The sequence below is a fragment of the Tiliqua scincoides genome, chromosome 1 (assembly GCF_035046505.1).
Source record: "Tiliqua scincoides isolate rTilSci1 chromosome 1, rTilSci1.hap2, whole genome shotgun sequence".
Lineage (NCBI taxonomy): Eukaryota > Metazoa > Chordata > Lepidosauria > Squamata > Scincidae > Tiliqua > Tiliqua scincoides.
The window spans coordinates 86,417,443-86,441,861 of record NC_089821.1 but is presented as its reverse complement, the minus strand read 5'-3'; the positions used below and the strand labels follow the sequence as shown (position 1 = coordinate 86,441,861).

General features: G+C 43.4%; 1 protein-coding gene across 2 annotated transcripts in view; it reads left to right on the top strand.

Annotated features, from left to right (window-relative positions):
* Positions 1-4,626: 4,626 nt before the first annotated feature.
* Positions 4,627-24,419, top strand: part of ZRANB3 (zinc finger RANBP2-type containing 3) — a 44,361-nt gene continuing 24,568 nt past the window's right edge. The window contains exons 1-7 of one of the 2 annotated variants that reach the window (XM_066611898.1): positions 4,627-4,698; positions 8,739-8,900; positions 19,540-19,558; positions 20,743-20,921; positions 21,512-21,743; positions 22,825-22,910; positions 24,247-24,418. In XM_066611898.1, coding sequence (XP_066467995.1) covers positions 8,746-8,900; positions 19,540-19,558; positions 20,743-20,921; positions 21,512-21,743; positions 22,825-22,910; positions 24,247-24,418 — 843 coding nt within the window. In that variant the 5' untranslated portion in view covers positions 4,627-4,698; positions 8,739-8,745. Of the gene's footprint in view, positions 4,699-5,781; positions 5,869-8,738; positions 8,901-19,539; positions 19,559-20,742; positions 20,922-21,511; positions 21,744-22,824; positions 22,911-24,246; position 24,419 lie in introns of those variants that run through there. The other variant, XM_066611897.1, reaches the window with a different exon arrangement.

The window sequence follows — 24,419 nt, the reverse complement described above, 5'->3', positions numbered from 1 at the left end:
ACATCAAACACAAATTTATAACCCATTTATATTAGACACAATATACCAATTACATAATATACTATCAAATCTTCCCTCATCACGGTTACAGTCAAGATGGAGAACACTGGTGACTATCTGAATATTTCTCAGCCACTCTCCTCCCTGTGCTTTGGACTAAGTCAAGCAATATTACCATACACTCTTCCAATGCAACTACCCAAGTGTTCTGTGAGGTATCAATATTTCAACCAACTTGTAAATCTCCAACTACAGACCTTCCTCCATTATGGTTTCTAAACATCTAAGATAGACAAGTATAGATCTCTGCTACTCCAAGGCCTTGGAAGGATGCTCTCAGATTAGCTCAACTGTGATCACTACGAGAAGAGGCTCACTGATGCATACTTGTGAAGGCCGTGATACGGGGTTTCTAAAAAAATTTTGTACTAGAAAATTCTTGGATGCCTACATTAACAAGTATTGGATTTATCATGTTCTATTTAAATTTAGTCAACAAAATTAAGTACACCATGTTAACTTTGTATACTGCATAAAGTTTTTCCAAAAGCAGCTGAATTAAAATATTTGATGAGGGGGAAAAAAATCAGTCAGAAGTACACATACATACCATACAATCCTAAGCACATTTACCAATACAGAAGTCTGACTGAATTCATTTGCCCTTACCATATAATAAATGTGTTTAGAATTGTAGCTTTAATTGGTTTAAATATTATACTCAAAGCTTTATTTGGAAATGATCAGAACACTTGCAAACATTCTAAGAAAACTCAAGAATACATACCTCTCTTGATTAATCTGTTAAGAAAAAAGTGAAGGCACTGAAAACTGCTAACATACCAATTTTAAAAAGCCCAAAAATTTTGTGTGTGTGGGCAGGAGTGCATACACACATGCACAGATATACTTCCTAGGGATAATCATCTGCAAAGTGAACTACAACTTTGGAATGGCTCAATTTGACTAGCACGATATCTATTTGTTATGTCATAGTTTTACAAAATAATAAGTTTAGACATAGAAAATTGGAAAATGGAAATCCCATGGAAAATTGTCTACTGGGATAATATTCTACCTCTAAAGCCACATGGAAGAAGTTCGCATTTCCCATCCGCAGGTTGAAAAGAAAATGTTTGCCTTGAGGTCAGGCAAGTACATCTTTTCTATGCACATTTTTAGAATTTAGGGAACAGGCTGATGTCACTTAGACACAGAACAGGCAGTCTGATATCTTCTTCTTGAATCTTGATCATATAGTCAGTCATACTAAACAAAACATTTTTCCCTCTTATTACTTAGAAAAAGGTACTGAGACAAATAAAATTGATTTTACTACTACTTTTTCTCATTTAGGGTAGCCCTTTCTCACACTTGCACTTCTTGTGCAAAACCAGTATCTCACAACATGTTGAAGAGCGATTCATAAATATTCATCACACACTACAGGTGTGAATATACAGTCCTTAGGCACAAAACAGGCCCTGAGCACTGTTACAGGCTCCAGTGGAACAGCAGCAGTTTTGATCCTTGAGACTGGAGGGATACTCTCCAGGCAGAATGGGGGAATAACACTGTCTGACATGCACCGTCTGTGGTACTCGGCTCAGGCAGGAACTGCTCAACAGGTTTATGGGAATGGATATGCTTTAACGGCACAAAGAGTAAGGCAGGTACTGTTCTTAATGTTTCTTGAATCAGAAGTGCACAAAAACCTCCTTGATGTGCAAATTGCCATATAAGACTCCACCACCATTACAACCCGCTTTTTGTTACAGTCTGCATTTACAATCTTTGGGAATGGAAACATCTTGCAGGCATGATACACATAAACCACTCACCCCTAAACGCGTAAGAGGGGCAACCACTTCCTAGCAACAGTTTTGGAGTTACTAAGACACAGGTATCTTTCATGTATTGCAGTATGTTAACATCTAACTTCCTGTGGATCTTGTGGGTACTTTCTTTGTGGATTTTGCCCAGTGTTCTTCAAAAAGGAAAAAAAACCCCTGCTAATATATCCACATCCATAGTTCATACATTCTCCTTATCATGAAACCCAGGATTAGAAGTATAGCCATCCTCTTCACTCAGACACTTATTTCATCCATCAGATGAAAAAGGAACACCTATTGGAATGTAGCTAAATTTACCATAAAACTAGATACTTCAGCTCCCCAAAATATGCATCTGTGTTCATAGGCTTTTTAGCACATTACACAGAGATAAAAGAAAACTATGAATTTAGGAGGGCAGACAAGGAGAGGACTGCCTCCACATGTACGGGCAAACGTTTCATCTACTGTAGGCTGCCTGGAGATTATAACTCCGTAAGATGTGAGCACTCGCTATTACAACAGGTTATCACAGTGGTGGCCAAACGGTGGCAAGTGAGCTACATGTGGCTCTTTGGCATAAAATGTGCAGCTCTCGACAAAATGCAGGCTGAACTCTTTTTTGCATCAAAACAAAAAATAAAATAAGAGACCTTCAAGATTTATAATTATTTACTGGGTATAAACCATGTATAAAATATATGATTAACGTTCATAAAGCGAGAAAACATATTTAAGAATTTAAATAAGAACATCAGAAGAGCTGCATTGGATCAGGTCAAAGGCTCATCTAGTCCAGCTTCCTATAACTCACAGTAGCCCACCAGATGCTTCAGGGAGCACACAAGCCAACCGGAGACCAGCATCCTGGTACTCCCCCCTTGAATTCGGCATTCTGAGGTGGCCTACTTCTAAAATCAGGAGATTCCATATATATCCACCATGGCCTGTAACCTGTGATGGACTTTTCTACTAGAAATCTGATCTGAAACATCTTTCCTGCAGCTCTTAAAACATATGAAGTGTTACCTTGTGGCTCTCACATGATAAGCAAGTTTGGCCACCCAGGGTTATAATATGTAACACACACACACACTTTTTGCACACATAAAGATCCTCCTGTGTGGGGGATGTAGCTCCCTCCTGGTTCATGTAGGGAACCATAGCTCTCTCTCTCTCTCTCTCTCTCTCTCTTTCTCACACACACACACACACACTTTTTCCATTTGCACAAATAAGATCTCCATGTGTGGGGAGCCCTCCTGGCTCATGTGGAGAGCCAGTCAACACACTGCACAGCCACCACATGCAATGCCATAGGTTTCTCTCTCACTCACTCACTCTTTTTCCACTTGCACACATAAGAGCCATCCGTGTGGGGGAAGCAGCTCCCTCCTGGCTCCTGCAGGGAGCCACTCAACACACTGCAGTGCCACAGGTCTGTGTGTCTTTCTCTCACACGCACACTTGCCACTTGCACACACGAGGTCCTCATGTATGGGGGCAGCTCCCTCCAGGCTCCAGGGGAGCCACTGAACACACTGCAATGCCACAGGTCTGTCTGTCTGTCTGTCTGTCTGTCTCTCTCTCTCACACACACACACACACACACTTGCCACTTGCACACACGAGGTCCTCATGTGTGGGGGCAGCTCCCTCCTGGCTCATGTAGGGAACCATAGATCTGTCTCTCTCACACACTCACACACACACTTTTTCCATTTGCACAAATAAGATCTTCATTTGTGGGGAGCCCTCCTAGCTCATGTGGCGAGCCAGTCAACACACTGCACAGCCACCACATGCAATGCCATAGGTCTCTCTCTCTCTCTCTCTCACACACACACACACACACACACACACACTCACTTTTTCCACTTGCACACATAAGAGCCACCCGTGTGGGGGAAGCAACTCCCTCCTGGCTCCTGCAGGGAGCCACTCAACACACTGCAGTGCCACAGGTCTGTGTCTCCCTCTCTCACACGCACACTTGCCACTTGCACACACGAGGTCATCACGTGCGGAGGCAGCTCCCTCCAGGCTCCCGGGGAGCCACTGCAGAGCCGCCCCTGCACTGCCGCCGGAGCCCCAGGCAGCCCCCAGAGGGAGGCGGTCCCTTCCCCTGCCAGGCCCAGGCGTCGCTGCAGCGGGAGCACCCACGAGGCCGGCGCGCACTTCCGTCCAAGGAGGCCTGGGGAGGCTGGCGAGGCGGCCTGCGGTGCCCGGCCTGGAGGGGGCGAGAGGCGGCCGCGGGAGGCTCCGAGCCCCTGAGTGGCGGGGGCCGAGGGGAGGGGAGCGAGAGGCGCTCGGGAGGAGGAGGCGGGGAGAGGACACAGAACTCACCGCAGTGGAGCGAGCCTGCCGGGCCGGTGGGAGGGGGAGGAGGCGGCGACGGCGAAGGCTCCCTCGGGGGCTTCACACACGCGGGGGGACCGACCCCATCACCAGCCCCCAACAGCGGCTCCTCCTGCTGTTGCCGCCGCCGCCGCGGTGCTGCAACGAGAACCGCCCCCTACGGGAGCCGCCAGCCAATCGCGGCGCTCCATGTCGGCGACGGACACCCCTTTCGACCACTCGGCGCTCCCGTCGCGGTCCCCCCGCCCCTTTTTTCTGCCCCTCTCTCTCTCCAGGAGCCGTCCTCTCAGCGGTCTCATATTCAGCCCACGCAGGAAAAAACGCCCCGCGATGTACCGCTGGCCAATAGGAAGGCTCAGCGTCTCCAAATGACAGGACAGACTCACCAATCGGAGAGCCCGGAGGGACTTAAAAGACCGGCATACGGAAACCCCACCTATTGACGTACTCGCGGCCAGTGGCATCGCCGCCTTAAGGTGCCTTGTGGCTCTAAACGCCCGTCTAGGTAGGCTTCCCTCTCTTGTTCCCACCTTAGTGTCCTTCTGTAGAGCACCTCCGCAATGAAGGCCCTGTGAGATAATGGAGGCGGGGACCACAAATCCCAAGATGCACTTTGAAAACGCCGCAGATTTTCGTCATAATGTGGGTGGAGCCAACCGAAGCATGCTGGGATTTGTAGTTCGTTTGGTGCGGCATTCACCCGGAACTCTCGTCCGGCTTCTGCAGCTGCCTTCTGTCTCCTGCTTTCCAGCGTCATTCCCTTTATCTGCACCCCGCTATTCTCACGTCCTTCCACACAGGCTGCACTGTAGCCACCGTTCAGCAGGGCCTTCCCACTGCAGACTGAGGTTGCAGTCCTAGCCACACTTACCTGGGAGTAAGCCCCATTGACTCTAATGGGACTTAGTCCTGAGTAGACAGGCATAAGCTTAGGGTCTGAGACTGCAATCACATCCACCCTAGCTGGGAGTAAGCCCCATTGACTATAATGAGACTTAGTCCTGAGTAGACACGCATAGGCTTGGGGTCTGAGACTGCAATCACGTACACCTTACCTGGGAGTAAGCCCCATTGACTATAATGAGTAGACAGGCATAGGCTTGGGGCTGAGACTGCAATCACGTCCACCTTACCTGAGAGTAAGCCCCATTGACTCTAATGAGACTTAGTCCTGAGTAGACAGGCATAGGCCTGGGGTCTGAGATTGCAATCCTATCCACACTTACCTGGGAGTAAGTGCCATTGACTGTAATGGCTCTAAGAGCCCAATCCTGTGCATGTCTGCTCAGAAGTAAACTCCCGTTACAGCCAATGGGGCTTACTCCCAGGTAAGAGTGGATAGGGTTGCAGCCTGAAAAGCGAATCCTCCCCGAGTGAAGAGCGCCGCCCGGGTCTCTTGGATGGCTGAGCATCCTGCGCGAGCGGGACCCCGGCAAAGCGCAGTGGACTGGGCTGGGCAGAGGGAGGGGAGCGGGACAACTCTGCGGGAAGTTACTTTGTTCCCGAAGGAGGAGGTCATTTCCGTAGCGTTTGAGCGCGAAAAAGCTCGCGGTGGAAGGAGGAGCTGGAGGAGAGCAAGTGACTGGCAGGGGAGGCGCGCTGCTCCTTGCCTGTGCGTGCACTTGGCTGCTACGCGGAGTCGGGCAGAAGCCCTTGAAGGTCTTCGCTGCTGAATGTAAGACAGCAGTAGAGTCCAAGCCATTGCTGCCCAACGTGGCACGGACGCAACAGGGACCCCGTCTGTGGGCGGAATGCAGGTGGACTCTCCCCAGTCCCGCCCGCAGTCGGAGAGTTCCAAAGGTGGCTTCTTGTTTCATGCCTGTGGGTGGGCGGGGGTCAAAGCCTGGTCTCTGCTTCTAACAAGGTGATGGAGACCTGGAGTGATCTGGACCACTAGCTCAGGGGATGCCTGCTTGAAGATGGGAGGTTGCAATACAATTGGTTTTTTAGCCTACTACTTACTCATGCTACCTTTCTGCTTGCAGGGCATCTTGCAGGGAATCCTTGCCCGCATCTGCTGCTGGTAGTTGCGCAGTGTGTTTTGCGCTCTCTAAACATTGCCATGATGGTTCGCAGTGAGTTCACTGCAGGGGTGCGAGGTGTTTAAGAAAGGGCCCCATAACATGTGCAGAGGGAGTTTTCACTGACTGAATAATTACAGTGCTCCCTGTACATACATATTAGAGAGAAGGCTTTCAGACCAGAAAAAACTGCCTTGAGTTCTATTACTGGGCATGTCTAGACTTCAGGTGTAGCGTATGGGGAGGATATGCTGCACTGAGGGTTCCTTCAGTCCAGCTACCATATGATATTAAAATATCTGTAACTAGGACCGCAGTCCTAACCAGCTTTCCAGTACTGACATAGCTGTGCCAGTGTGGTATGCACTGCATCCTGCAGTGGAGAGGCAGTCAAGGGGGCCTTCTCAAGGTAAGGGCATGTTTGTTACCTTTCCTTGGGGCTGCATTGCTGCTAGGTCAGTGCTGGAAAGTTGGTTATGATTGCACCCTAGGTGTCTTGATACAGTGTTTCTCAAACTGTGGGTCAGGACCCACTAAGTGGGTCATGAGCCAATTTCAGGTGGGTCCCCATTCATTTCAATATTTTATTTTTAATATATTAGACTTGATTCTACCATGGTATGTGACTGCATTTGGGGAAATGTTACAGGCCTGTACTTTTAACAAGCCACTATGTATATTTTTTTAACAATGATAGTAAATGGGACTTACTCCTTGGTAAGTGTGGTTAGGATTGCAGCCTAGGATTGTTAAAAATTTTCCAGCTTGATGATGTCACTTCCGGTCATGACATCACTTCCGGTGGGTCCTGACAGATTCTCCTTCTAAAAAGTGGGTCCCAGTGCTAAATGTGTGAGAACCACTGCCCTAATACATTCATTCATCTGCTCTGCTTGTCATCAGGATGACTTGTTAGTAATTAAAAGAAAAGAGGCTTGTTCTACTTTGTCAGTCCCTGTCTGTTGACTGCGTGGTGAAGAAGACCTAGTGTCTGTATTTACTCCTACTTTCTGCTTACAAGGGACTTGTGTGTTAGAAACAAAGCAGAGTAACTGCTGGCTTTTATATTTCCAAGAGCAAGGTAGGCATGCTTCTCTCACCCTGTTAACCTTTTGGAAAACCCCAGATCTTTTTGCACCAGCTGCAGCCTAACCTAATTGAGGGTGCAATCCTGTGCACACACTCCTGGGAGTAAGCCAGACTTAACACAATGGGGCTTACTTCTGAGTAGTCCTGTTTCGGATTGTGCTGTAAATCTGAGAAACATGTCTGAGAAACATCTGCCTGTTTCATCCAAAATGATACAGTTAGACTGTTCCTAACTGCAGTTCCTGGCTTTTTCATCTTGCCAAGTAAACTTTGCCTCGTGGAGTTTTTGATTAACTTGAAAGCTTGCTCACTTATTTTAGATTATTCTCATAAAGATATTACCCTCTTGGTGTACCCTGGGCCATAATTGGGCCTTAGAGTTTAATTGGGATTCCTTATAAGTGTTGACAAGTTTAGAAACTTTATTATATGTGGATTGATCGAGTAAGTTTACTAGTAGCTATCAGTTTCATTCTCCATGTGATGCCTTTGTACCTAGATGTCTACATCATCCCTTTCAAAAAGACTGAGCATTAAATGTTATGTTAGCAATATTGGGTTACAGTACTTCCATCTGTGGTGGTACTTAAGACTCTTCTAGACAAGTGTCACTTTATTGGTTATCACAGATCAGTGCCCATGAGAGGGGGATAAAGGGCATAATTTGTGCCCAGGGTCAAAAAGGAGGCCCAGGAGCCAAAGGAGAGGACCCAGAAATATCCTGGAACCTTACATATTCTGATCTCACTCAGACTTGCTGCCCACGTGGAATGCTGGGGCGCTACCAGGGGCTCATGGTGTCAGCTGCTGCTGCCACTAGCCATATGTGTCCGGCTAAAGAATGCATACATGGTACCCCTTAAGACTGTGTCAAATCTGGACGAAACTGGCCTGCTATAGTTGCTCTTCGGCTTGTGAATCCACTTGCCATGAAGGAGTATTGAGGAGCTCAGGGGCACAGCTGCGGGACTACAGCTGCTGCAGAAGTTTGTTTTGGAACACACAGGACACTTTCCATTCTGGTGTGATCCTAAATATGATGATGCTAACTTTTTGCAATGACTTGCTATATTTAAAATATTTTAGAGAGACTTCGGAGTGTGTTTAGTTTTCTTTATTAACTACCTTTGCCACACAGTATTGGCTCCACAACAGGAAGCCTGGTAGATCTGGGCTCCAAAGACTTTTTCCGCTGCAGAGTTTCTTGTGGCATCATTATCAAAAAGTTTCAGATTTTGGAGCTTTTTGAATAAGGGATACTCAACCTGTATATGCATCCATAACTTTATCCAGTTACCAAACTTGTTTTACTACAGCCATGAACATTTTGATATTCTTATGAAGTTAACGTTGATATTTTAAAATGTAGTCTGTTATTACTGGAGAATGTTGAGTGTAGATTTCTGAAGTAAGATATCTCTTAATTTTTTCTTAGATTGAACATGGCAGGTACCATCCCAGAGACTCCTACACCTGGAACATCTTCTTCAGGTCCTGATGTCAGTAAAGAACTGTCTTATCTACCTGAAAAACTAAAAGAAAAGTTGCTTTCTTTTCAGAAGAAAGGAATCCTGTTTGCATTGGAGAGAAGTGGCAGGTAGAATTACCTTAAACATGGTGTGTGCTGCCAGTGGCAGTCTGGGTGGGGATGATCTATGTCTTTGAAGATTTGGAGGCTTCTTTAAATACAGGAGTCTGAAATATTTTCCAAATATTTATTCTAAACTAATATTCTAGACCTAATATTATTGTAAATATTTATTCTAAACTAATATTCTAGACCTAATATTAATGTATGCAGTTTGTAACAAAGGCTTACTGTGCCCACAGGACAGACTGGGAAGCACTAGTGCAATGGGGATGACTGGCTTGATGTCACAATATCATGTTGCTCCTGCAAGAAATTATGACAGCACAAATATTTAGAACTGAATCACTAGTTTTTCCTTCCATATTTTTAGATAGACTTGTTAAGACTACCTTCCCACCCTTGCAAAGGGATTTTGCTACAGATTACTGCAAAGAAAAAATAGTACAAAGTTAAGCATAATTTTAAAAAACTCAGATTAAAAGACGAGCAACATAAAAAATGAGGTGAGCAGGAAAAATTAAGCATTGTCATGCAAATAGGGAGAAGACAGCAAACCTGTAGAGCTGTAGTTCAGTGGAAGGAGCACATACTTTCCATGCAGAACATTCTTGGATCAATCCCTGGTGTCTCCAAGTACAGCTGGAAAGATCTCTTTCCGAAACCTTGGACAGTTACTGCTAGTTGGAGTAAACAATACTGTATTGATGGACCAATAGTATGAAACTGTATACCGCAGCCTCTGGTGTTCTAAAGGCACAATGGAATGCAAATACCAAAATTCCAACATGCAATGTGTACAGTTTCTGGCCCTAAGTTGCTGAACTTCTATGCTGGTAATACTTTGTTATAACTAACAGTAAGCTTTACTCTAAATAAATGTGGAATAGGTAATAGGGTTGCTCACTTCTAATGTAAATGGATTTTTACATTTTCAAAAGCTGGTTAATCCATGACTATCCAGCTCAAAACAGAGTATTCTTAATTCTCCTGATTTTACAGTAAAGTTCTGAACAAAATGGCCAAGCAAAATAATCATATGATGACTCTTGAATTGTAATTTGGTTTCTGGGTGGAATGGAAGAAGATATTGAGAGTGCTGGCCCTACAAAACAGTGATGACTTATTTGGGGTTTTTTGGGGGGGGAGGAGGAATGCTTGTGCAGCTCAGGAATATTCAAACATAACATCGTCCTTACATGCACATGTGCAGCCTGAAATGGTACAGTCTAGAGAAGTCTTGCCATTTTATCTTTGGTTAACTACCAATTTTCACATCAGATAAGGGGTTAATAACTCTTCCACTGGCATACTTGTAATTATTTAGTTTTTGCAAAGTTCTAGCTTGGGTTCACTTTACAAATTACAAGAGAACTTTATTTCTGAGACTGAAAATTGTGAATGGGTCTGAATACTCATCTGAGCTTAATCACTATTAGACATGTTTGCCTCTTGAGGAGAATTTGACAGCCATTTTTATACCTTTCTGTGAATGGAAACAAACTTTGTATTTGCTGTCAATCCAACACCTCTCTTTGGCACCAAAAATAGTTTTGATAGACCATATGCAAGTCATTTGAGGCTCTGTTTTTGGTGAGCTACCCTGATTTTTTGCAAGGGAGTCATCTTTGTTACAGATTTAGGAATGCATAGGGTGGTTAATGACATACAAATCAAATGGCTGCTTGCACATTTTTAAATGTACTAGGCTCACATTCCTTAAATAACCCCAACAAGAAAGAGATGTTAATGCTACAGTGTTGGCTTGAAAGTAGGATGCAAATTATATGCTAGGGTGTTATATAAAACTGATTCACATGAGTGGGTGAAAATCCTAGGAAAATCTGGAACTCCACATTGAGGGGAAATGACTCTCTATACAGTACATTCTGTTAGAATGTGTGAACCTCATATGATGGAAAAATCCCTCCATCTTTGTACTAAAACTAGTTGTGCTTACCTTTGTTGTCTGTCTTTAAATTGATGTGAGCAATTTTTCAAATTTAAGAAGGTCTTCGAAGGGCTTTATAAGCAAGGGATCCATCAATGATTTTAAACGATTCATGTACATTTGGTGCTTTTGACATCACTTTCGTATGAGCACGTAGACATGCAGAAACTGCTTGACCATCTTCACAGGCCCAGTTCAGGAGCCAAACTATGGTTTGCTTGTTGAGCTTGCACCTTGGGTCCATGTACTGAGGCCCTTGCCTTTGCTTCCTGCATCATAATAAGTACCCAAACTACTTTGACAATACTAACATGACTTCACTAACCTTCTTGCCAATCCCTTCCCCAGATATTTTTACTTGACTCGTGTGATGCCTTTGTCTGTTTCTCAGACCCATTTATCTCTTACACTTCTTGCTTATAGGGGGAAACAGCCAAGAATGCAAAAAAAATTTTTGACTGTAAAAACATATCAGTGTTTCTTCTTTACTTCGAAGGGAGAGGAGCATTCTAGTTCTGGGGTAAACCTTTCTTGTATTTCCACTTTCTTAGCATGCACCCTATTTACTTGAGCACTGCCCTGCTCTATCCTTATTTTTTCATTAACCAAGACTTCTTCCCAGCATACAGTTCAGTGAATTTTTTTCCTCTTTCCATTTTGGGAAGGTGGGGGGAGAGGAATGTGTGTATTTCCAGCAGGGAAAAATCTGCAGTGCTAACAATGTCCCTTAGTGGAAAAAAAGGATGATCTTCAATAAACCATGGACTCTGCCCTAAAAATGAGCTTCCACTTTTGGTTAAAGTACATAGATACGGATACACTAATCCTCCAGTGAGGCTAATCACTTTGAATAAAATGTACAAACCTCAGTACAAATACCATGAAATAGATTGTGTACTTATCTTGTTCCCTTATAATGTGATATATAGTAATATTTTTAGTGATGTCCTGTAGACACAAATTCTTAGAGAGCAATGCATCTCAGGTAGGTTGGTCTGAGAGATAGAGTGTTGCTCAAGGATTCTTGGTTTTCAGGGGCAGCTTCTGGTTTGACCAGAAGTAGCTTCCAGAGACTTCTGTGGACCATTCTGAGGGCATGGAGACCAATATAGTGGGTCACTGGCCCAGTGTGATCCTGGAGAGGCCTCTTGAGGCTCCATGTGTGAGTCTTGGAAGTGGACTCCAGCATCCACAGACTTCCTTATCCATAGGAAGATCTGGAACCAAATCCCCGTAGATAAGGAGAGCCCATTTTAATCTAAAATTTGCTGGATTCCATTTTAATTTAATTGTAAAATTGCTTAAAAAGAAAAAAGAAATGCTCGACTGCTGCTTAAACCCCATACTTCCCTTTTAATTTTGTTTGTGAAGCATCATTTAGCCCCTCCTATTACGTACAAACCTGAAGAGGTTTCCAAAACTAAAATTGTCCTGTAATGCTTTACGAGTGGGAAGCAATTGTGTTCCCTATTCTTGGTGGTGGTCACAAAGGGTGATGATCCCCTTACACACTTTTACATTTGAGTCCAATTCTGGCAATTGATTTTAAAACTGTTAATTTCTCAAATTCAACACTTGTTTGTGGAATAGGGGCAGCATACTCTGTGTTGTTGTTTTTTTTTAAGTATCTTTAGCTTCAAAGTGCTAAAATCCTTTATTCCCGGCCACAGTGTTTTCAGAAGTTGAGTTCCAGAGGACCACAGTCTAGGACATGGAATATTTTTCTTATTTCTTTTCTGACACATTTGGCCACATGAACTGAGTTTCTAGCTTGAAATGAAACGGAATGCTTCCTCCCTCAAATTAGCATTCTTGGATGTGGTTGTCACCATAGTTGTCATGAGCAGATGGTATGTGAGTTATCTAGTCTCAATTGGGTTTCTACCAGTTGAAAGGAAATGATTAATTGAAGTTCAAAGAACAAGATGTCCTGCATGTAGTGGTTGAAATATGTGATAGGATTCAGAATTGTGCCTTGGAAATTTTATATGAAGATCTGTTTCGTCTGCTGCAACAGCACATAACCTTTTTGTTGGCGTGGGCAGCTTGCTTTGATTTCATCAGTATAGGAAACAAAGAGGGAAATGTTGAACGGGGGATTCAGGTTTTCTGAACAAAATAAGTAATGTAACATTGAGTTACTATATTTTAGCAATCCTTTTAAATCAGGGGCCTCCAAACTATGACCCAGGGTACACCAAGAAAAGTCCATAGGGTGTGGCAGTGGCAAAGCTTTCTGTTCCTACTGCTTCCAGTCTTTGCACCTGATCTTTGCACCAGGCTGCCATTTCTGCTGCTGATCACCCTGAAAGCTTATAGTTATTGTAAACTTTTAATTTACCTAATTGATTTGATTTTTGTCACATGGGGGGGTGATAAAAATTTTTCTGCTTGATGTCACTTCCAGCAATGATATCACTTCCTCGTAAAAGAAATCACTTCCAGTGGTACCCAATACATTGTCATTCTAAAAAGCAAGTCACAGTGCTAAAACATTTGAGAACCACTAGTCTAACTCAATTGGATCTATTTAAAAATCTATTTTTTTGCTGGCCTGTAAAGGTATATGATGTGGCTGAACTCAGATAATGGTCTGTGAGATAGCCACGCACATACCCTTGCCCAACACAGAATTCTAACCGCAGATACCTGCCTATAAGTCGACCTCACAGATAAGTTGAGAGCAGGTTTTAAGCCTACAATCATGGAATTTTCTGTGACCCTCAGATAAGTCGGGGGTTAAACTTAGGGGGGTGTCTGACTATAGTTTTGTCTGATTTACCCGAGGCCAGATTCTGAAAAATAACCTACCACTAATTGTCACCTAAGAACTGTAGTCTCTAATTTACTAAAAACATAATAAAAGATTATAAGATACATTTTTATTCTTTTTTAAATTCTGGTCTTCACCACCTGTTTGTAAACACTGTCAGAGTAAGTGCACTGTAAACAACATACCAATAAAACAGTGGTTCCCAACCTGGTATTCATGTACTCCCAGGGACACTCAACAGGACCTTTAGGGGTACTTGAAAAAGAATGGAATAATGGCAGAAAAAGGCAGGTTGTGCTCCAGAATGCTTTGCAGGGCCAGCAAGGCAGGAAGGAAGGAAGCTAGTTGACTGTGAAAGCCCCACCAATAGCTAGTTTTTGGTCATCAATTCATGTATGCACCAGTGATTGAAAACCAGCACAGTAAAAAAGCTGAAACATAATATGGAAAGTGATCAATCACCCAGAATTTCTCACCACACTTCTGGTGCAAAACAGTGCAAAGGCAGAGTCTTCTGTTCTTCAAACAGATGAAAAGAGAAAACACTAATAAATACATGAAGTCTGAGTTTTCATATGGGGGAGATGAGGGCTTGTATTATTAATTACAAACATTTTGCCAAAAGGAAGGGTACAATTTATGAAAATGGACTGCCAAGGGATATGCAAGTGAAAAAGGTTGAACCATGAATCAAACCCACCTTTAAGGTGTCTGGTGTGTTATGCCAGAAGCTCTATGTACAACATACAACCCATAACACAACTGGGAGTGTGCAATTCAATTCACAGCAGAGAGATGCAGCTGCATATATTTGCAACCCTTTTTACTCAGAAGTAGACCCACAGCTTTCCATCGGTGTTATTCTTAAGTAATGGTGCACTGAATTGTAGCCTGGGAAGGTGGGTCCCATCCTGGTGTTTCAAAAAGCAGACCTGTTTGGCTGCAGCAGAAGGAAGGAGATTAAAAGGTTAACTTTGGCTGGAATTTCCCAGTTGCCATAGAAGGATCTCTGCCCTGCCTGCCTGGTGCCTGCCTGCTGCTTGAGAAACTTGGCTCCTGCCTGCCGCTTGAGAAAGGAAACTGTTCAGAGTTGAAAGGCTCTGCCCTCTGATTGACCTGGAGATAAGGCAGAGTGATAACTGAAGCTTGGTACATATACCTCTAGTTAGAGTTCCCACTTTCTGTAAGCTACTTGCCCAGCTATCATTGTTACTGTTCTCCTGCATTCAGATAACAAAAGCATTCAAATAGTACTTATGAACGCTGCAGTTATTGGAATCCAAACCAATGATTAGCTGTGGAAGTGTGTGTAATACAGTGTCTTTATTTAAAATGTTTATATAGATTTTTACAGAATTATTTCAAGATGGTATTTATGTAAATATTTGCACAGTGGTGTATTAAAAAACATATATGAAAACTGAAAAGTTTAAATTTACAGTAGGCCCCCCTTATCCGTGGGTTCAACATCCATGGATTTGAATATCTGTGGATGCCAAGCCCACAGCTGGATGGCCTCAGAGGACCTCCTGGACATGACAGGAAGGCACTTCCAGCTTGCCAGCACAAACTAGGAGGCTGCACCACCCTCTCCGCAGATTTCATTATCTGTAGAATTTTGTGTCCATATTGGGGTGGGTGGGTCCTGGAACAGATCCCTTGCATATATTGAGGGCCAGCTGTGTTCTGCATAACAGCAATTAGGCAGATTGAGTCTAAGCCAGTGATTCTCACCCTTTTCAGCCTGGGACCCACTGATAATGACAATCTGTCTGGGACTCACCGGAAGTGATGTAATCAACCTGGAAGTGATGTCATGGCAGGAAGTGACATCACTGTGACATCACTGTTCTTGTCTAGGAACTCAGACTGTAAATGACAAGAAAAAATATTCCAGCTCAGAAGCTTCTTCCAATTCTTTCCCCCCACTACCATTGTACCATACCAGCCCTTTTTACTGCTCATTGCGTTAAGTTGGGAACATCATTTAATGTAGCTTTGTGATATTCTCCAAAAGGAAAGGTTCTTCAATCTTATTACTCACTCCCTGGAACTAGGCTGGGTCATGGTGCTTGGGAGACAAGGATGCCAGCAGGTGAAACAGTGTTTGGGTGGGCATAGGGCAATGTAGAAGTCAGGGCTCCTGAGTTTGCAGAATTAATGACATGATTCTATGCTCTGAAAAGGTCTGGTGTTTATATTTAAAAAGCAGTTATCCATTTCTACTTAATAGCTTAATGCTTCCAGGAATAAACATGAAAGTTTAACAACCTGCATCTGTAAAACCACCACCAAGAAGTAGGAAGTTTTAAGCATACGCCAGTACTGTCAGCTGGCAACAATAAAGCAAAATTGGTGAAAGAGCATGGCAGAGCTGTAATTCTCTGAAGACTGAACCAGAGATAAGAAACATAAGAACATAAGAACAGCCCCACTGGATCAGGCCATAGGCCCATCTAGTCCAGCTTCCTGTATCTCACAGCGGCCCACCAAATGCCCCAGGGAGCACACCAGATAACAAGAGACCTCATCCTGGTGCTCTCCCCTACATCTGGCATTCTGACTTAACCCATTCCTAAAATCAGGAGGTTGCGCATACACATCATGGCTTGTACCCCATAATGGATTTTTCCTCCAGAAACTCGTCCAATCCCCTTTTAAAGGCGTCTAGGCTAGACGCCAGCACCACATCCTGTGGCAAGGAGTTCCACAGACCGACCACGCGCTGAGTAAAGAAATATTTTCTTTTGTCTGTCCTAACCCGCCCAACACTCAATTTTAGTGGATGTCCCCTGGTTCTGGTATTATGTGAGAGTGTAAAGAGCATCTCCCTATCCACTCTGTCCATCCCCTGCATAATTTTGTATGTCTCAATCATGTCCCCCCTCAAGCGTCTCTTTTCTAGGCTGAAGAGGCCCAAACGCCGTAGCCTTTCCTCATAAGGAAGGTGCCCCAGCCCCGTAATCATCTTAGTCGCTCTCTTTTGCACCTTTTCCATTTCCACTATGTCTTTTTTGAGATGCGGCGACCAGAACTGGACACAATACTCCAGGTGTGGCCTTACCATAGATTTGTACAACGGCATTATAATACTAACCGTTTTGTTCTCAATACCCTTCCTAATGATCCCAAGCATAGAATTGGCCTTCTTCACTGCCACCGCACATTGGGTCGACACTTTCATCGACCTGTCCACCACCACCCCAAGATCTCTCTCCTGATCTGTCACAGACAGCTCAGAACCCATCAGCCTATATCTAAAGTTTTGATTTTTTGCCCCAATGTGCATGACTTTACACTTACTGACATTGAAGCGCATCTGCCATTTTGCTGCCCATTCTGCCAGTCTGGAGAGATCCTTCTGGAGCTCCTCACAATCACTTCTGGTCTTTACCACTCAGAAAAGTTTGGTGTCATCTGCAAACTTAGCCACTTCACTGCTCAACCCTGTCTCCAGGTCATTTATGAAGAGGTTGAAAAGCACCGGTCCCAGGACAGATCCTTGGGGCACACCGCTTTTCACCTCTCTCCATTGTGAAAATTGCCCATTGACACCCACTCTCTGCTTCCTGGCCTCCAACCAGTTCTCAATCCAGGAGAGGACCTGTCCTCTAATTCCCTGACTGTGGAGTTTTTTCAGTAGCCTTTGGTGAGGGACCGTGTCAAACGCCTTCTGAAAGTCCAGATATATAATGTCCACGGGTTCTCCCGCATCCACATGCCTGTTGACCTTTTCAAAGAATTCTATAAGGTTTGTGAGGCAAGACTTACCCTTACAGAAGCCATGCTGACTCTCCCCTCAGCAAGGCCTGTTCGTCTATGTGTTTTGAGATCCTATCTTTGATGAGGCATTCCACCATCTTACCCGGTATAGATGTTAGGCTGACCGGCCTATAGTTTCCCGGGTCCCCCCTCTTTCCCTTTTTAAAAATAGGCGTGACATTTGCTATCCTCCAATCTTCTGGTACCGTGGCTGTTTTGAGGGACAAGTTGCATACCTTAGTCAAGAGATCTGCAACTTCATTCTTCAATTCCTTAATAACCCTTGGGTGTATGCCATCAGGGCCCGGTGACTTATTGATCTTTAATTTATCAATGAGGTCTGAAACATCTTCTCTTTTAACCTCTATCTGACTTAACTCCTCGGTTAGGAGGGGCCGTTAGATACAAGCAAGGAGTGAGCCTTGTGGGCTCTGAAATCACTCAGCTTCCAGGACAGCCACCATCATTCCCATCATCAGTAATGCACCCCATTTCACAAATTACCCTGAAGATTCCAAATGCTTCTCTGCCATATACACTGACTTTACTTTCAGTTAATTTCACATACAAACCTAAAGATAACCAAAATCATGGAACTGGAAGGGACATAAGAGGTCATCTAGTCCACCCTGCTATCTGTAGCTTCTCAGACACATGCTCAGTGCTTACTTTCAGCCCATTTCACACACAACCCTGATGATCAATAAAATCATGGAATCACCTAAAAGGTCATCTAGTTCAACTGCCTGTACTTCTCAGATATATGCTCAGTGCTTACTTTCAGTCCATTTCACACACAACCCTGATGATCACCAAAATCATGGAATGATTTTCCTAAAAGGTCATCTAGTTCAACCCCCTGTCTAGCTTCTCATGTGCAAGCCGCTCTTTCTGTTTGTTTACTCTGTGCCTGGAAGCCTAAAATAGCTCCCCAAGGGTCTGTTTGCCCTTTCTCAAAATGGCGCTGCCTGGGTCTACTTGCCCTTTTTCAAAATGGTGCCGCCGACTTCATTTCCCCTTTTTCAAAATGGCGGCCGCCATCTTTTCATGACCCACCAGAAATTCAATCGCGATCCACCAAGTGGGTCGCGACCCACAGTTTGAGAACCTCTGGTCTAAGCCATATCACTGCCAGTCTGGCACAAGGTGAAAACTTAAATATAAAAGAATTTGATTGAAGAACTGATGAAACTTCTTTACAAACACCTGGTCCATATTATCTAACGCAGGGGTGTCCAAAGTTTTTGGCAAGAGGGCCACATCATCTCTCTGACACTGTGTCGGGGGCCGGGGGTAAAAAAGAATTAATTTACATTTAAAATTTGGATAAATTTACGTAAGTTTACATAAATGAATATATTAAAGATGAACTTATATGAATGAATGAAGGTCTTGCAATAGCTCAAGGCCTACAAAAGGCCTTGCACAGAGCAAGGCTGGCCTTTCCTTTGCTACTGCTACTGCATCACAGATGTGAAACAACAAGCAGTGGAGGGAGCCCTCATCCCACAGCTCACGTGGGAAGTCAAACAGTCGCCCTCACACTGAGAGCAGTTGCATTGAGCCAGTGTGGGCTCCAACAAATCTCCGGAGGGCCAGAGGCTCATTGGAGACTGGGGGCTCCCTGAGGGCCGCATTGAGAGGCCTTGAGGGCTGCAAGTGGCCCCAGGGCCAGGGTTTGGGCACCCCTGATCTAATGGCTTGATGGATATTAAAGAAGGGGATGAACTAAGGCTGTGGTCCTGTACACACTAATTTTGGAGTAAATCTCACTGAACTCAGTAGAACTTACTTATGAGTAGGTTGCATAGGATTGTACTGCAAGTGCGTTGTTAAACCTTTATACTTGTAGTGCAACCTGTGCATGTCTATTCATAAGTAAGCCCTTGTTACTAGCACTGCCTTTTTAAAGCATATATAACCTGTGCACATGAGAGGAAAAACAGTTGTGTACACGGACCCGGTAATGGCCAATGGTAGTTCTCTAGATCCTAGACAATATTAATGTTGTCCAGTGTCCAGCGGATAAATTGTTGGAATTTTCAGTCTGTTGGCTGAGAAATAGCCATTATTTTTTAAATTGAAGTGCTATAAAAACATGCATGACATTACTGCAATTTTAATTTTTTTCTAAGTTATTTTTCTTGTGGTTTGTTTCCTAGGTGTATGATTGCTGATGAAGTAAGTAGGTTCCTGTCCATTTTCATTTGTTGTGCTATGACTGCTTGGTTTGGATTGCCTTAAAATCATGCATCTGTTTACATATTTCTCTAAACCCAACTGCATGTACCTTTGTGTGTTCATTCAAAAGTAAGTCTCATTGAGTTCACTGGGACTTATTCCCAGGTATGTAGGACTGTTTTTGGTTGATCTTGGAGGGCACTGTGAAGCTTAGAGGAGGTGGCACCACCTTCCTCTGTTTTGAAAGGCTACTTAGGTTATTATCAAGAACTCTAATATATTTGACATACAGTAGTTCCACTTATCTCAACTATTTCCCTTGAACCTAAAGTGCTTTTTTATTTAACATAAATACCCTCAGAACTATGCTGGATTTCGAATATAATCTATAAGTTATTGAATGAGCCACTTTAGAAGTGAAAGGCAAAGTATACATGCTCCAGAATTCATTTATGAATAAATACTTTGAAGTTGAAGAGCCACCATTGCGTTGAAGCCACCCTTACTTTGGAGTGGAGATTGATTGTTACTCCAAAGGGTTATTTAATTCAAGAAATGTATAACTAGAATCTGTGATCACCATTTTACACTGATAGATTATGCCAGTGGTTCCTAAACAGGTGGGTCGTAACCCACCAGCCAGGAAAGCACTGGCCTATGTCCCTTTAAGGGGTGGGGAAGGTAGCAACGCAATCCCCAGGATCGTGCTGCTCCTGGGGAGGGGGGTTTCACTTACCCCTAGCCAGTGTTGTACTCCTAAGGAGGTCTGGGGAGCCGTCAGCAGGACTCCCCAAGCCTCTATAAGACATCATGAAAATGAGAAGTGCCCCTTTTTTCCCTGTTTTTCAGATTTACAGAGGCTTGGGGAGCCCTGTGGAATTATTCCCAGACACCCCCCCCCCCGGTAGTCCAGAGCTGGCTGGAGGTAAATGAAAAACCCTGCTCTCCTCCCAGGCAGCAGCAAGATTCTGAGGATTGTATGTTGCAATCCCTCTTACCCCAGCAAATACTTACATGGTTTCCTCCTAAGGAGGGCTTTGGGAACAACTGGATTATGCAGATTCTATCAAATGTATTGCAAAATTATTACATTTACATATCACTGATTTTCAGGAAAACTGACATGAAGAGTCAATTTTCATACATTGAATTCAGGTTTTTTTCTCTTTTCGTTTATATCTTAGATGGGCTTAGGAAAGACTATCCAAGCAATAGCAGTAGCATACTTCTACAAAAATGAATGGCCTCTTTTAATAGTGGTGCCCTCATCCCTGAGATACCCTTGGGTTGATGAACTGGAAAAATGGATCCCAGACCTACGTCCAGAAGATATCATCATAATTCAGAACAAAACTGACATCTGGTGAGTGGCTTGTTTGAAATGGCACTGCCACGTCAGCCTCAACAATATTCATCAAAGTGGGGATATGTACAAATCATTGTTTGTTGGAAAGGGCATGCTTGCTGTGTATTGCGTTTCTCTGAGCACTTTGTTACTTATGTGAAACTCAAAATCTTTTGCAAATAGAAAGTGTAATCCAAGATTTGCTTTTATCTTTTATTGGATGAATAAAGCATCTTTACTTCCTCTTATGAGTTCTATTTTAATGAATTAATTAATTCATTTTTGGAAAGGCAGGTGAAAAATTATTGTTTTCCATTTAGATGTAGTAGCTAGCCGTGGTTTAGTTTGGAAAAAGGAAGAGTAGAAAGGGCACAAGGAGGGGGATCCCATTGGCCTGAAGCTCACTGGTAGTTTGCCGCACCTTGGTTAAGTGTTATGGCAATCTCACATTTCAAAATGAATATCCAGTTTTAGTATTTTCTTTTATTCCTGTTACAATAATTCTTCAGAATCTAATGTCTCATCTGTAAGGGCTCACTTTATTAAAATCATATTAATTTTAAAATTGTGTTTTTAACATGGTGGCTGTTTGTTCTTTTCTGTTCTAGGAGAATACCTGCAAGCAAAGTGACTGTGCTAGGTTATGGCTTGTTAACTTCAGATGCACAAACTTTAATAGATACACTATACAAACAGAACTTCAAAGTAGTAATAGTTGACGAATCCCATTACATGAAGTCCAGAAATGCAGCTCGTAGCAAGATTCTGTTGCCTATTGTACAAAATGCTGTTCGGGCCATTCTCCTTACAGGAACTCCTGCTTTAGGAAGACCTGAAGAGGTTTTGGATTTTACTTTATCTTTGTAAGGGCTGGTTTAGATGTCACAGTTCAGATGTTTTATGCTTTAGGCATAGATGTTCACGCCTTCTGTTGCGCACTTGGACCCTGGCCTCACTGCCAGGTTTGTGATAACAGTTGGTTATTGTGATGTCCAAATCTGATTTTTAAACTATGGTTTCTGCAGATATAGCCTGATTTAGATGTCGCAGCAAACAGTTTTTGCTACAAACCAAGAAGTGAGGGGGAGGGAGTTGGAATGTGCAAGTATCATTCAGTGCAGCTGCCTAAAACATATTCCTGCCTCAGGCTACAATCCTATCCACACTTTCCTGGGAGTAAGCCCCATTGACTACAGTGGGACCTACTTCTGAGTAGACAGGCATAGGATTGGGCTCTCAGTTGTGACATCTTAACAGGGCATTAAAGTGCAGCAGTGTTTAGCTATTGTAAACCATTCTAAAATCTACATTATAATTCAGATCAGTGCATGTTTTTGAATTTTTTACATTGTTTACTGCAAGGGTTTACTCAGAAGATCACTTCTTTATAACGATTGCAATAGCATTTTCATCAGATTTTTAAAAATGATTTTTAATGCATGCGTACAGGATTGCATCCAAACCTTCTCATACCTAAGTGTTGTCTCCCATTCGCACAAGAGGGGCAAAGCATGATTTTCAGCTACAACACCTTCCCTCTCCAGCCCCTTATACGCCCCTAAAAATCTGCTTCTGAACAACGGCAGACCCTTGAGAAGGAGGTGGTATGTGGCACAGGAAGCTGGAGGGTGAAGTAAGAATTGTTTCTCTTCCTCTCCTGTGTACGAGCAGGGAGATGTGCTTATGCGTGCGAGGGTTTGGATACAACGAATACGCTGTTAAACTAGACTATATAGGTGGTGGGGGCAGTTGTTTCATCAGTATTAGTGATATAACACAACCTATTCAACATGTATCTTTAGCATAGTCAAAACATATGCATAATTATTAGAATAACTGTGGGGTATACTTCAGATTTTGCCTGGTACTTCTTGAGTTTATAGGTAACCTTAATACTTTGCATTTATTGTTTTGTTTACAGCTTTTCATGCAGCTTGAGGCAATTTGTCCAGGAAAATTTGGGACATGGACTGAGTATGCAAACAAGTACTGTGATGCTCGTGTCAGGTGCGACTGTTATTTTACCACCTTTTACACATATGCACTCTCATTCTCACTCACTTAAAGGGCCTAAACTTGGAGTAGCAATTTGTTCTAGGAATGTGCAGTAACTGGAAGAGAAGAACCATACTGCAGTAAATGTTTATAATCCTCGACTCTCACTATTCAGTCAAAAAGGATTATGCTTTTGAAAGAATTGGTCTAGAGAACAATATATTTCTTGATACTTCAAAGAAAACAGGCTTTTCGTTACTTCAGTGTCATAATTTATGGCCAAGACATGAGCCGAAGTTTGTTCACCTGCCCACCAAGTCTTTCTCAATATTTCCATTTTCAGTTGCAGTTTTCCTGCTGCATCAGAGCTCCTGCTAAAAAGCCCCCCACCTATCAAGTGGTTTGAGCAGCTCAAAGCATGCATGTATTATATGTATATTAAAGGTATCTTTTTGCAGAGGTGCATTTGCTACACCTCCTAGGCTTCTTCTGAGGTTCACCAACAATATTGTAGTGGTACCAAGATGGCTACAGCAGGGCTAGTGATACTCTTGAGGTTACCTCAAGGAAAGGGGAGTTCTGTCCCCTTCCACAGAGGAAAGTTCCAGACCCTGCAATGGGGCTACTTGAGTCTGCGCCTGCTGTTTTGCCAGTGCAGACTTGAGAAACCCCATGTCAGACTTTGTAGTCTAACATGGGGGATAGGATCCTCTCCACACCCCAGAACACCTCCCCCCCACCCCAAAAAGCTGCAGTGTGGTGGTGCTACTTACCAGTGGCAACTTTGCATCCTTCTCCTCCCAGCACCAGTGCTTCCTTCTCTCCTGGTGCTGCAAATGTGCTTTATGGCATGTTTGCAACACCCAGAGCTGATGGTACACATGTACTGCTGGCGCTGAGGGTAATAGGATTGGGCTCTTAGGCTGAAATCTTGTACACGCTTTCCTGGAAGTAAGCCTCATTGAACACAGTGAGATTTTCTTCTGGGTTTACATGCATAGGATTGTGCTGTGAGTCACTGAAGGAAAATAAAGTCACTGGAACTCTTTTTCCTTCTTGAATCTCTTTGAACTCTGCTTTTGTAGGGGTGGGGGAGAACTAGGGCAGACTTGTTCTTTCACCCACTTCAAACCATGATTTTAATGCTAGGAAGGGAGTCCATGAGCTCATGCTAACCATGGTTCACCGATGCATTGAACCACTGAAACACTCCTTTATATATTCCCCTATTTTTGCAGAGGTGTAGAATACTGATCCAATATAGTTGTGTACTTGAAAAAAAAAAAAGGCAATATATGTTAACTTGTAAAAATAGTTGTCTCATTTTCACTGCTCTTTGATTTTTCAGGTTTTTTGGTAAAAGACGACAATGGGACTGCAGAGGAGCTTCAAATTTAGATGAACTGCACCAACTACTAAGTGACATAATGATTAGGCGCCTGAAGAATGAAGTTTTAACTCAGTTGCCACCTAAAATCAGGCAGCGCATTCCTTTTGATCTTCCCAAAGCTGCTGCTAAGG